General features: G+C 35.1%; 1 protein-coding gene across 1 annotated transcript; it reads right to left on the bottom strand.

Moving 5' to 3' along the window:
• Positions 1 to 3,054: 3,054 nt before the first annotated feature.
• On the bottom strand, positions 3,055 to 12,811 carry LOC134840348 (uncharacterized). Its single transcript, XM_063856111.1, has 8 exons — positions 12,647 to 12,811; positions 11,590 to 11,722; positions 10,851 to 11,082; positions 6,357 to 6,503; positions 5,442 to 5,528; positions 4,801 to 4,983; positions 4,011 to 4,111; positions 3,055 to 3,324 (listed from the first exon to the last, which is right to left on the bottom strand). Exons 1-8 carry the CDS (start codon positions 12,672 to 12,674, stop codon positions 3,240 to 3,242), a joined length of 996 nt encoding a protein of 331 aa, XP_063712181.1. The 5' UTR covers positions 12,675 to 12,811; the 3' UTR covers positions 3,055 to 3,239.
• Positions 12,812 to 14,969: the final 2,158 nt, after the last annotated feature.

Genomic DNA, 14,969 nt, shown 5'->3' with positions numbered 1-14,969 from the left:
TTAAATCCATTTTAAATCGATTTAAATCGATCTTTTTGAAAATTTTAAATCAATTTAAGTGTCTAAAAAATCGATTTAAATCGACTTCGATGGATTTTCCGACACACTCAAACCGATTTTTTTGCTAACACGGCGAAAAAAAACATACCCTTTAAAAAATTGTTGGAAATTTTTATTCTCGATTTTTTAAACATAAATACTCGTGCCAGATGTTATAGAATTCAATAAAATGATCCACATAAATCAGGTTTTAAACTCAAAAATTTGCTATAAAATCACAGAAAACATTGTAAATCAGATTATGGGCAAAATTTTTGTAACAAACCAGAAAAAGGTCAGTTAAAATTAAATTGCGATCTCAATAATATGCAATGAAATCATAGAAAAACATGAAATTAAATCAGATTTTAAGCAACAATTTATGAAACGAATCAAGAAAAGGGTCAATATAGATCAGTTTTTGAACTCATTAAATGCAAGAAAATCAAAGAATTTTATCAATATTTTGGTCATTTTATTTGGTCTTTTTTATGCTACAAAACGCTATGGATGTAAAATGAAAAATGATAGGCAAGAAATAAATGCAATAAAAATTTGAAACTGATAAAACTCGAATGAAAAAAATCGGTTTAAATCCGTTTTAATCCCCTTAAAAATAAAAACAAATTCAGACTGGAAAAAGTGCAATTAAACTGATTTAAAATCGACTTTGATCAATTTTTTTAGCTGGTTTCAATAAAGATCTTAAGTTTTATGAACCTGGTTTTTTTTACAAGCAGAACACTTCTCTCATGAACTTCAATTGAATGAGCAAACAGCAACACTAAAACATTTTTTTTTCTTTTTTAATTCGATTATTTTTATTTAATAATTTTATCTATCAAAATCTGTCAAAACTTCACCTATGATTTTAATGTAGTTACAGAAAAACCGCAAAAGTTAAATATATTATTCTTTATTCAATCGGATCAAAATTAAAATTCAAAATTTTTCCAAGAATATCAGTTTTTATAATAAACAAGGATACCCGGTTGCTGTGCAGGAAGCAGATAAAATTCCGACCTCGTTCATTAAAATACAAAAAAAGTTTTCTCTATTTTTTTGTTTTTGTCGTTTTTTGATGTGATTAGAGAACTTCACAAACGCCTAGAAAGTTAGTGATTAAGGCCTAATTGACAATCTTTGTCCTCAAAAATGAACAACGAACATAAAACTATAAAAATTATTTAAAACTTGTTTTTCAATTTAAAAAATGCACAAAATTTTTAAACTTTTTTCGGAAAAACTTAATTGTCAAGAAAGCAGTACAGGAGAATTTCAATCCAATTTTATCTTTAGTGAAATCAAGTTTTATCAGCCTAAAAACCTGAGTGAAATTTAAGTTTTAATATAACGAATGTTAGTCGATCGCTTCACTCGCTCGAAACTGAAATTAAGCTCGAGCAAAAATTTTTAACTGTTTTTTATCGAGTAAAAAATTTAACCTCCTTGAGTAGTGGACTTGGGTTCTTATGCAAATAAAACACCTCTCTCACGAGCTCTGTTTGAATGGGCAATTATTGCTTAAAATTAGCGTTTTTTTTTGTTTTTGGCTCAGTTAAGTCTTATTAATGCTCTTATTTTTCATACGTCAAGACATTAACCATGAATCTCGAATAATTAGAGAAAACAGCAATAAAGTGAAGAACATTTTTGTTGATTCTATGGTTCAAATGCAAATTTTCTGTTTCGTAATTGTATAAAATTTTGCCGGTTTCCTTCAAACGACGGAAAATGAGACAACTACGCCGACATAGCACACGGTTATCTCATTTAAGCTAGAAAAAAAATATAAAAGCAATGAAATAAAATCAAAATTGGCTAAAAAACCAGAACGATTTTCAATTGCGGTTAGAATTGCCTAAATTAGAAGGAGAATGATATGTTGAAGACTATAAAAACAACTAGATTAAGGATAGTCAGACTATTTTTTTTGCAAAAAAAAACATAATTCCACATACCCAAGGAAGACAAGCTCTGGTCTGGCTCCGAGAAGCGTAGAACCTGTGCTTCAAATGCGCGTACCTTACCTCTAGATCAAATGAGAAGCGGCCTGAAAGATATAGAGGTTACGGAACAAGACCAACTCTCAGCGATATTCAAGTTATGTTGCTTACGAGAAAAAGCATCGTTCCTGATTACAAGTACACATCCTCTAGTCACCAAAAACTTGTTTCCTCGGACGTTGAAGCCATTTCAAGACGCGGGAAACAGTTGAAATTTTGAATAAACTCCCACGCGTTCGTCTTTTTTTGTAAATTCAAATATTCATAAATTACCGAGGTAAGACAAGACTGCTCGTATCAGGGCGAAGCCCTGATTGTTCCGACTGCCTTCTAAGGTATATCGAGCAGTAATAACATTTTGATGTACAATAATTTTAATGTACAAAAATAAAATTATTTTTTTTTAAATTTGAGAATATTAAGTACAAAGTGATAGATTTTGCTCCTTTTAACAAATCATTTATGACATATAAGCTTCCTTGAACCAATTTGGAAGGATTTCTAAGACGGATTAAATTTCCGCTTACTCGTTATTAGCGCGAAATATATCGCGCGTTAATTGTCCCAAATTCGCCAAACTGGCAATCTATAAACACCCATAGCTTTACGAAAAATGATCACAGGTAAAATATATTTTTCAGATTTAAGCTCAGCACAACAATAGCTTCCGAATATTATTTTAAAAATTCCGTCAAAAATGGCTAGTTAAAAAAACGAAATTTGAAAAAAACCACTCGAGCACGAAAGTCGGAACAAACAGAGATATTTTTGTAGATTCATAGAGAGTACAACGCCAAAAGTTATTGCAATTTTTTTAAAATTTTCCTGAGCAGGTTTCCGTCCCTCGGCTCAATTACAAGTTCATAAACACTTTCAGACTTGATTTTAAAAATAGCATAAGGACTGCTCAAAGGTCTGAAATAAATTAAAAACTAGGAGATAGTTATTGGGCTCACTATAATTCCTTTTAATAGAAGCTGTGGGAAAGAGTTTCCACGCGGGAAAGTATGAAGCGATCAAAAATTATTTTGTGTAATGAAAGATATTTTGTTATGATGAAATTATTGCAGGTTGAAACCAAAACCCAACTAATTTTTTTGTTGAATTGTCTTGAGCGTCACCCCGTATTGGTGTGCGCTTGAAGCCCTGGCACCACTTCGATTTCAGTTTTACTCGTTTGTAATTGACTTGAGTTTATTTGTTGAGGTTCCATGCGTTTTGGTTTCGTTTGACATAGGCAGGCATCTCGAAGGATGGAGGTTGAATCAACTGTCCTTCTCTGAAATAGTCAACAAACTTTGCATTGATGCTTGAAAATTCCAATGAACATCCGCGTGCTTTTCTGATTTGTTCAACATTCATGGTCAAATTACTAATGCTACATGACATACCATCTATTAGATTTAAATTGTAAATCAATTAAATAATGCTAATGTAGACCAATTATTTAACACAATGACGCTATAAAACCATTCATCCAAAATGGAAACCACAAACACTTTGAATTTTTAGCTCCGGATGGAGAACAGCTGCAGCTCCTTCGGAAGTTACTTCAGAACTTCAAACTAAAACTGAGGTTAAGACCATTCACACAAGTCACAAACAACTAAAATATACCAGCTGTTCAGCTCCAGATGGATAACAGCTGTATCCCCCTATGTCAACGAACTTTACACTATTTAAGGTCGTTTTTCAAGGCTGACTAATTTTGCTCCAAAATCCAGCTTACATCTCACAATCATAGTCAAGTTTGAGCCACCTAGATTATTCTTTTACTTGGTCAAAACGGAAAGTTTATCTCAAATAAAAACGATAGGTTCATGAGGTAAAATTGAAAAAAAAATCATAAGTTTTACTTTTTGAAATGAGTCGCAAAAAAATTACAGTGAAACTATAAGAGGAAGCCATTTTTTGGGTTAAGTTGGTAGCAAAAAATCTAGTCATAACTTTATATTATAAGCTAACTTGTCGTAGAAGGCGGGTGGAATGTATGTCTGGGTTCTCTTGGTTTGAACCCATTCTTCCAGCGAAGCAATTACTTTGGGCACCTCGTTGTCGTGTCTGACCTGTAAAAAAATGACAACAGTATTGCAACTTTTTCAATATTTTAGCATTGCGTGAAACCAACAGCAAAATAATCGGACAATTTTGACGCCGACAACAGCCATCTAACATTTCTTCAAAACTTTAACGTTCATCGAATAACAATTGTGGGTTCTGCAATTCAATTCGCAGAGGATCAATGAAAGGCTATTTAGCCTGTTTAAGCATAGCCGGATTCTCTCATTTCTTCACTTTCCACAGACGGAGTTACTTAAATGAAAGCTCTTTTTTGTAACTCAAGGTCGTTTTTTTTATGCATTCATAACACGAATTGAGCTTGATAAAACCGTTAAGCTGGTTGGTCTGAAAGTTTTTGCTTTCGTTTAAGTTTTTTCGCTTTCAACAGTTATGACATGGTTGCTTTCGTGAGATCAAATAATTAATGCTTCTCGAGCTTTTCATGGTTGACTGTCTTTGATGTAAAGTGGTAACAGCTTTTTTTCAAGACTTTTTTAGTATCCAACATTTACAACAATTTCGTATAGAGTTAGTTAATCAAAACAAAGCTTGAACTTGTTTACGCAATAATGTAGACGTCAATGAAAAAATGAACCGTTCAAACAATACCTATTCTACGATTTAGGTATTGCAAAAACTCAAGTCCTATCATAAAAATTTTTGATTAAGAAAGCTTGTAATATAAATTTAGTACCAGTAGTCGTTGAATCTGGAGGTCTGTTGCGTTTTGAGTGATATCTCCATACGTCTTGCGTCTTTTCAGTAGATTCCTTAGTTTCACAGGATCTGCCTTGGCTGCAGTCTCGTCAATTTCTTCTTCTGAAATCTCCTCGTCAGGAATCAACCAATCAGGGTGCTTTATTTCGGCTCCACCGTCCTAAATTTAAAAATCTCGTACGGGGATCAAATGTGTCTTCATTTTAAAATTAGTCCCATAAGAGCAGTCTCAGCGCTGACAAAAAAGTCTGATTTTCTGGATATTCAGGCACAAATTCAGCTGAGAGCGGAAATTTTCATTTTGAAAAGAGGCTTTGATTTAGAGTGAGAACTCTTGATTTTTTTATTTAAACTTTGAAATCGCGCATATTATACATTGTTTGAGCATATTATGACCAACGAATTATTTACTTCACTAGTAAAAAAAACAATGAAAAGGCATGTTTTTGTTCCAAAATCGGTGTGGTTCGTTTTTTTATTTAGCTTTTTTTAAATACTTAAATATAGTGGGACGTAGAGCATTCTCAGCTACTTGCCCAGCAACCGGTTACCATTTTTACCACAATAAATCTGGTTATGACGGTCTTTATAATAATCAATTGAGAGAGTGTTTCTCACCTGGGTGTCCAGCTCTTCCAGCCTCTGTCTGACCTGCCGAACTGCTGCGGAAGCATCGTGAGATCTCTGCTTCAACTTCCCACTGATCTAGAACAACTTACAGACATCTTTAGCCGAAAGGCTAACTTTTTCTAAAAATTCGGCGCTTATAAAAAGCCCAATAATTTTGCCAACAATTTTTGCCCAACAGTATGCTGCTAAAATGAAAGAGAGGGAACCATTTTTTGGTGGAGCGAACAAGATTTTTAGCTTGAAGGAGGTACAAAATACAATTTGACTGTTAGATTTGAAGTCGGAGTTCTATAATTTCCATTTTTTTCTAATTAGTCCATTTGGAAACATTTAACGCGTTGTATTCAATTTCATCAAGCTAAAGTTGCTGGGAACTGAAAATTATGAAAGCAGTATACGCTTCACGTCTGTCATGTGTTTCGAGGAAATAAAGCGCGACGTTTGGTTCATTTATTTATCTTTACGCTAAGACTCATTAAGAGAAAAACTTAATTTTAAGGATTAAAGCAGGGGCGGATCTAGGATTTTCTCGAGGGGGGGGGGCGTATTTTCAAAAAAATTTCGAACGTTTTGTCGACTTTTTTTTGGGTCGGACAAAATGATTTTCCGAGCTCTCCCAAAGCACTACAAAGACTCTTTTTGGCCAAAATAAAAAAAAACAGGCCAAAAAAAGGCGTTTTTAGGCACTTTGAAAAGTTTTGACCAAAAAGTTGCGTTTTTTCGGCGCGCGTTCGCCTTTAGAAAAATTTTAGGGTCCGTCACCACAAATGTGTATCTCAAAATAGTATAAAGGGGGGACCCTTTGGGTCGGCAGGGGTCGAATCCCTAAAGGAGGTAGCGTCTGCCTCCCCCCCCCCCCCCCCCTAAATCCGCCCCTGGATTAAAGCATCAATTATTACATACACTCATCATGCCTGTCATGGTTCCGACTCCCCACTCATCCTTGGAGGCAATGCTGGAGTTATCAGCCATGATCTGCTTCAGGTAGTCCTCCAAGGACTCACAGGAACAGAACTCGATGTAGTAGCCGTCGGGATCCCGCACAAACGCCTATACATCAACAAAATATTTCAAACGGATCTCTTTAACTCTCCCCCTTTTGCAAAGGGGGAGATTTGTTGCTGGATACAAAATGCGCAAATGCTGAACCGTTGAATTGTTTTATTATAGGGGTGGCAATTCGCTACTTGGCGTCAATGGGGTGAAGTAGATAAAGAGATCCATTTCAAGCTCCTCAAAGCATTTCAAATACAGTATTGATGCCGTGAGCCATCGATCAACATTCATGACATAAATTATTAACATATTAATACTATCGAGTTAATGTCCCCTTACCTGTCATAATTCAAACTGCAATAGAAAAACTCCAAAAAAAAATTACCAGCTGCTGAGAAAAAAAGGGGTCGCAATTTTCTAGATAAATTCAAGCGAAAGATGTAAACACAAGATTGGATTAGTCACTCTGTAATGATATATAATTCAGAAATTTACAACTGTTAACACTTACTTGCTCAAGCTAATTAAATAACCCCTCTCCTTATGAAAAACAGCGAAAGAAAATTTGTAAAACAAAACGAGGATAGCCGGTTACTGTGCAAGTAGCTCAGAATGTTCTGACCAGTCTTAAAAAATACAAAAATGTTTTCTCAAATTGGTGTCGTTTTTTTTCTGCATCTTGCGATAAAAAAAATCTGAACGAAAAAATAGAAATGAGGCATATTTGAGAGTCATGGTAAAATAGGTCAATTGGAAAACAGTTTTTGAAGAAAAATGACTAGAAAAACGAAATAAAAATTTTAAAAAATTTTCAAACAAAACTTTTTTGGGAAAATTTTTGAACTTTTAAGTTTTTGATTTCCAAAATTGCACTGAAAAACTCCAAACACTATCTTTACTTTAGTAAAACTAAGTTTTCACGGCTTTAATTAAGCTCAAATAACCTATAGCAATTACTAACTACCTTACTAATTAGCTCGTAATTAGACCAAAAACCAAAAATTTCAAACCGGTTTTTCTCGAAACTGTGATTTTTTTTTGAAATTTTCAAATGTTCGAATTACGACTGAAAGGTCTTTAATATGATATATCACTCAATCCTGTCCGATGATTATTTGTGGTAGCTGATTTTGAGTAGAATAAAAAACTAAAACACACCCGAATACAAAGTTCCTTCCCATTTTCAATGGTCGGAACAATAATCGAAAAAGCAAAACAAAAATCCGTTTTCTTAAATGAATTTGTTGAAAACATTCTGGGCTACTTGCTCTGTAAATGGCTGTTCTCATTTCATAGCTTTCATATAAAGTTACTCTGCAGCTTTGGAAGGAATAGCTTTATGGCATTTTTTTGTGAATTCCGGGATGACCCTTTATTGCTATTCAGAAATGTCTCGTAAATTTTTCAGTTTGTTACATCCATAAATTTTTTACTGCGTAACACTTTAACGTTACACTGATGATCGATCTATTGATGATCATTTATGATGTGCATAGTTATAACATAGTTTATCTTGTAGTTTCATCAACAGACTGCGACAAAATGGTTCATTTCTGAATTTCACTGCCACTTCGACACAAGTTGCCGGCTTTCCTTCTTTGTACATTGACAACAACGTGATCTTCCGGAATGAGTTGTCACAGATTGTATAAACCGAAACTTTTTATGATGTATTAACAGCTCGAATTGCACCAAAAACGCCATATGCATTTGAAGTGCCCTTAACTGCGATCAGCTGATTCAAAAAAGTAGAGTACTAGTTGGCTTCAAGAATTTTCTATAGCCGGCATTTAGAAACACACATCAAGAGGACTATTACAAGCACGCAATGCTTTTTGGCAAAAAGTTCAATCACTTCTAGCGATTCACCACTGAGAGTTCAACAGCTCTTAGGTCCATCGGTTCCCTTTTGGCTAAACGTGTGGCATGCATTTAGTTTAAGTAGGAGCCACTTATTCCCGAAAATTCACGTTCATTGAGAATCAACGATTTACCCTATGGCGCCTAGTAACCTGGGTCGTCAGTGTGCTCAACTTATGCTTCTAGTTTGAAAATCGAGCAAATGCAGTCTTGCTACTAAAATTCCGAGGTCGAGAAGCCATTTTAAGTCCAGCACAAGTCAAAACATAGGTCAAAAAACTCAAAACATACCCGATTTTGGCCAAGAAAGTCCAAGCATAGGTGGAGAAAGTCGCAACATAGGTCGAGAAAAACGAAACATAGGCTGAGAAAATCGAATAATATCTATGCGGGGTCAAAAAACAAATTTCAAAACATGTTAAAAAAAATTAAAGAGAACTGCAATAAGTAGAATAAAAATCTACAAAAAAAAATCAATTCTATTGAAAACAAAAATGGATTTTAATCGATCATGATGGATCTGAGATGGATCAAATAAATTTTGAAAAGTTTTAGTTCTTATCTATGCGGGGTCGAATTTTTTTAAAAATGGTCGGTCGAGAAAGTCAAAACATATCGATTTTTGGTCGAGAAACTCGAACGTATCTATGTGGGATTGAACAAACAAATTTTCAAATTCTTAAAAGAATGTTTATCGAGAAAGTCGGCACACATCGAAATTTGGTTCAGAAAATCTAAGCAAACTATGCGGGGTCGAACAAATAAAGTTTTAAAAAATGTCTGTCGAGAAAGTCGAGAAGTTCAAACTATATCGAATTTTGGTCGAGAAAGTCAAAAATATCTGAATTGGATCGAAAAAAATCGAAAACTTTTTTGTTGAGTCGAGAAAGTCGAAACATACCAAAATTTGGTTGAGAAAGTCGAGACATACCGTTTTTTGGTCGAGAAAGTCGCGACATAAATCGAGCACGTCGACCCGGGAATGAATATCCCACCCTATGAAAATAATTCCATTAAACAGTTAGGCATATGCGAACCTTGTACCTGCTAACGTATGTCTGCTTTGTTTTGTAACAGTGGGGGTAGTAAAAGATAACTGTTATTAAAATCACAAGCACAAAAAAGCCATCCAACCAAGAATATTATGCGTGTTTAGTCTGCAATCCTATCTCGTTAGTCATTTTGATCAAGACCAAATACCATGTCAATAACACAAGATTAATGCGCGGGTCGAGGTGCTCATTTTTTTCCGACTTTCAAAGTCGACCACTTGTCAGTGCTCGACCGAAAAAGACTATTCGAGACAGGGGGTTTGAGTACAAGTTCGAAATATACCTATAGCAAGGTCGAAACATACCTCGTGCACGGTCGAAACATACCTTTAACATATATTTTTTCAACAATTTGGACTCAAAATGCAAAACAGTATTCCAAAAGATGGAAAAAAAATAACTCAAAAATAGTTCACTTCTATGCTTATTATTTTATTAATTTATTCTGGTAAAGAAGCATCATAGGATGTTACCCGAAAAGATAAATGGTAACATTTGAATTTGGATAACTCATGTTGGTTGAAAGTCGAAACAAACCCGAATTCGGACGAGCACGGTCAAAACAAATCTTGCTTGGGTCGAGCACGGTCGAGCACATTTTTTTTCGGTCGAATACGGTTGAAACATATCCTGCTTGGGTCGAGCACGTTCGAGCACATTTGTTTAGGTCGAGCACGGTCGAAACATATCAAGTTTTGGTCGAGACGGTCATAACATACCAATTTTTAGTCAGTCGAAACATAAAGTGTGCACCTCGACCCAAATGTTCTTAAATTGATCAAAATCTTTTTTATAGTTGCCCTGTTGTAACAACATGCCATCCGAGAATTGAAATTTGATTTTAAAAAAGTCCTCAGACACCACTAATTGTTTAGGTTGTTAGGGCAAAAGTATAGCTTTTTAAAATTGAATAGAATGAAGTGATGATGTAATCGGCAGAAATAAATCATGCTTTTTTCGTAAAAAATTTATTTCGCAAAAGGCGAAATTGACAGAAATTAATTATGCATTCTTTTTGTCGCCTCATTCAGCAAAATGTTTGCAAGTTCTTTTGGGATCTTTCAAGATGATTACAGTGGTGTGCGCAGAAATTTTTCTAAGGGGCGGTTTTTCAAAAAAAAATTTAAAACTTTGTTTTTTTAATTCGACCAATTTGATTTTCCCAGCTCTCCCAAAGTAGTATAAGGACACTATTTTATGAAACATTTTCTGCGCCGCAGGCAAGTTTTTCAAAAACAAAAAAAATGCGTTTTTTCGGCGCGGGCTCCCCCCTCAAAAAAGTTATATTGGCGCCGAAGTCGCCTTTACAAAAATTTTGAGGTTGTTCAGCGAAAAATGGAGGTCATAAAATTTGGCAAAACCAGAATTGAGAAAGAAGCAGCCGCCTACCCCCCCCCCCCCCCCTCCCCCTCCCCTCGGCTCGCTACGAGCCTGATACGAACAGTCTTGTTATTTTTAATTTTGCTTTTATATAAGTCAGATGGGTCACCTGATCGGTTTGGCCTTTGCGACTTCCACTGGTGACAGTGGGGTTAGGCACAGACACATTGTTCCTGTAGCGCACCCCCATGTCGGCCAGCTTCTCCCTCAGAGTCTCCATCCTGTCCCCGGTCACAGTCAGAGCAATGTGAGACACTATCAGATCATCGTCAGAGTGCACCGCCGGACGACCTTTGATCAGGTGCAGGTCCACATTGCCCATTGTCAGCCACGCGCCATGTCTAAAAATACTTTCTTCAAGCTGTGCAACGTTTCTGAGACCAAAGAAATGCCAAAAATGCACGAAGTTCTCAATAGAGGCACAACAGAGGCCTTCCTAAGGAGCTGAACAGCATGTATGTTGGTCCTTTTCATTGTAAAAAAAAACGTTCTCAACAAATATTCAATGTTTTGACAGCACCTTGTTTGGCCGTTACTAGCTGCAGTTTTAGAGGCTTTAATTGCGTTCTTGCTCAACAAAATTTGTCACAAGAACCAAGTTAAAATATTTGCTTAACTGTTCATGAGTTTAAAAATTAGGATGTCAAAACAGGGGCAGATGACGGTTAGAGGGCGTAAGCTTTTCTTCAGAGACTCGACCTACTGCCACCCAAAGGTCCCATTTTGGCACTATTTCCGACCGCACAACCCTCAATTTTTCGACAGGCGCCAGACATAATAATTTTGAAGCGGATTCGTCCGCCAAAAAAAAAGCGACCTGACCAAAAATTAAAGAAGTGAAGCTATACCTGTCGAAGTCCGGTCGCATGACTTGTTCGAATCCGACCACATCGGTGTAGAATGCGAGACTGGTCCCAATGTCAGCCACCACAATGGCAATGTGATTCACATTCACCCACCAGTTTCGCACACCTCTCATGTCTAAAATAGCAGTACCAACTGCTTATATACTCTTTACTTTAATTATAAAAATTTAAAGCTCGCTAAAAGTATTCGAGTAAAAATAAACTCTGATTTTTTTTCGACGTTCAAAATGTAAATTTAATTTTTTTGACACAAAGTTTTTTGATAGACAGATCGTATTTTGAAAATTTATTTTTTGAGTTGAAATTAATTTTGACGCACATATTAGCCCAGAAAAACTCTAGTACCGAGATTATAAGCTAATAAACATAATATGAAAATGAAAAAATGTGGCATGGTTTATCGAAGTATAGTACTAGTTTCAACTACTTAGTATAGTAGTTGAAAACATTTAAATATATTGTCAAACCTACTAGCCGATACTCAGCCATGTAATGATCACACATTAATTTAACCTGCAAAAAAAATTTCAGTATTTTAAGACCGATTTTCGCTCGGCAATTTTCGCTCAGCAAAAACAAGTTGTCAGATTATCTTAGGGGCTATCGACTTTTGATAGATCTTTGAAAAACGCAGAAACCAATTTTTGATCTAAGCACATTTCAAATTTCGGTTTACTGGATAATAAAAATTGTTTGTTACCAATTTGCGCGTAACAGATTGAACTAAATAGTTAAAAATGGTTACACAGAGCTGATTTTGAATTTATACGGACAAAGCGAACAAAAGTGGAAGCTTTTAAAGCATTTTTTCTCGAGGTGGCAATCAATGATTAACATTAAAACTGCTTCGTAGAATATCGATTGCCATTTAATGTTAAATTAAGGTATAAAAACGGACCCACGCAAGCAACGTTCCGATGACAGAAAGTGTTTCCAAATATATTTCTAAAAACGTTGCGCTAATTATCAAGCTAATAGAATTATTGAAAAAATATCGAGCCAAGTCAAAAAATTTTGAGAAACAAGTATATTGAAATACCTGATTCGTCTTGAGTTTCGGCAGGCATTATTTTGCTGTTTATCGAAAATAAATTTGAAAAAAGAGACTTTTTTCTACAACTATTTTCACAGGAGTATATGACAGTTTTGAATTGTCCGAAGGAAAGGTTAGAACTAAACTGCCAATAATACCAGAAGTTTCCCTAAATAATCGAATAGAAAATTAAGTGTTCAACTATTGGTTTAAAATTCCTAATATACATTTTGAATTTAGTAAACAGACCATTGAAAAATATGATTTCAGGCCAATGAAAACAATTTTTAATTCAACTTTTTTGTTATTTATTTATTTGATGCATTATATTCAAAAAAAATTACACTGATTAAAAATGGTTACAAGTCAATTTATGCCAGGACAACTTTTTCCATGCTATCTAAGCCCATATGCCAACTTGGCCCAGATTTAAAATGACGCCTTATTTTTTGTTGCCTACGATGGTATCAAGATAACTGTTTGACTTTTATGGTTTCATCAAAGATTGTTGTATGGGACTTTTCGTAAATATAAGTATAATTAAAACAAAACATTCATCAAAGTATCAGAGGAAAGTTATGGGGCAAGTTAACCTGAGACATGTCAGTTCAGAAAAGTTAGCAAGATGGCAAGTGACCGGGCTACAAGTTGTCCAGGCACCTCAAAATGAGGTTAAAACTGTTATTAGACATTGATCTAGCCCTGAAACATAAGTTTAAAATAAACTATTAGAGTTTTTTGAAAAAAAAAGAAGTCTAGGTTGAGTTTGAACCAAAAAATACAACTTAAAAGCAATAAGCATATAATCCAGTAGATCTAACGGTCAATATTTTGACTTAAGGTTGCGATCACCTCGAGCAAAATCAAGGCTTGTACTAAACAGACTCGCACAAAACAGTCCGGAAAAAACATGATAAAGAACAAAACCAGCACGACACAGAACAACGGTAGAAAAAGCCCAATTGATAATTGTCGCTTTAACAGTTTAAAGTTAAATTGGACTATTTTTGTATCGGACAGTTTTTGTTAGCTATCATAATTTCTTGGACTGTTCTGTATATAACTGTTTTGCATGGGATTTTTTGTATATGCGCACCAGAATCAACCAAATTTTGAACAAGCTGAGCCAATACATCTGTTAACAACAATTACGACAGAGCCAGATCCTGCTCAATTTTAGCGGATTCGACCAAGTTCGACCAATCTGTTTCGATGAAATTCGACGCAACTAAAATTGGCCGTTTTGACCAGTTCAAATTTTGGCTGTTTCGACCTTGTTGGTTAATCTTATACAAAATTCACCAAATTATTTGTACGAAATGGTTAATTCGGATTAGGTACACCGTTTGTTCGTCACGCTATCGTACTTTTGGCCGGATTGTTTCATGTAACTTCTTAATCTAATACCGATCCTAATCTTACTCTTATCTTACCTTCTAGTTCTAGCAGATCCTAATAAAATACTGCTCAAAGCAGGCTTAACTTGAGAACAATTTTCATCTATTCGAAAATATTTTGTCTCTGATTGAGATCAGTCAAAGCTTACAATTCGGAATATATATAATTCATAGTTAAGAAAGGTGTTTAGTTAAAAATCACTACTTTACACTCATATTCAATACAAAAGATATAAAGTGTAAAGCCACAAAAGCATCCATCAGGGGGTTATTAAAAGTTTGAAATTATATTCAAAGAAATTGCTTCAATTGTTTTCTTGAAAAGTTCTTGTTTGGGCTACTAACTTCTATTACATGTTTCAATCGGGATCGAATTGTGCATCGACTTTTTCTCTCTCGTAAAGCTGATTTTTCAGGGGGTAGTTTTTCACTCCGCCATAGAGGGTTGTAGTGCTAAATTTAACATTTTTTTTCCGAGATAATTGATGAAATGTACCTGGATTTCCACGAGGGAGTACTGAATGAAGTAGATCGTATACCATTTGATGAGGAAGCTGAGCAACATCCTTTCTTTTAATGGCGCTGAAATCACTTCTGTTCCAATATGAAAATGTCCTTTTAGATGGATCGTAGCAACAAGAACTGGTGTTTTCTTTTCAACTTCTGGTGGTAATGCATAAAAATCTGGCGGGATAAAATCTGTACAAAAACCTACATCATTGTATAGTGTTAAGTTTTTAGCATGAAGTTGTTAGTTAATTGCATAAGCTTTTTCTTCTAATTGTGTCAATAATCCACACTACAACCATTCAGATTGAAAATTGCGGTTCTAAGGGAGAGTCAGTCAGCTCGCTGGGTTAGGCCCGCTTCCAGCAGAATCAGAGCGTCCTTAACTGTTCGGCGAGGCTATTTTTGGGGAGTATACTATCGAG

Source organism: Symsagittifera roscoffensis, chromosome 2 (assembly GCF_963678635.1).
Source record: "Symsagittifera roscoffensis chromosome 2, txSymRosc1.1, whole genome shotgun sequence".
NCBI lineage: Eukaryota > Metazoa > Xenacoelomorpha > Acoela > Convolutidae > Symsagittifera > Symsagittifera roscoffensis.
Note: the sequence above shows the minus strand (reverse complement) of the source record. Positions and strands in the feature narration are given on the sequence as shown.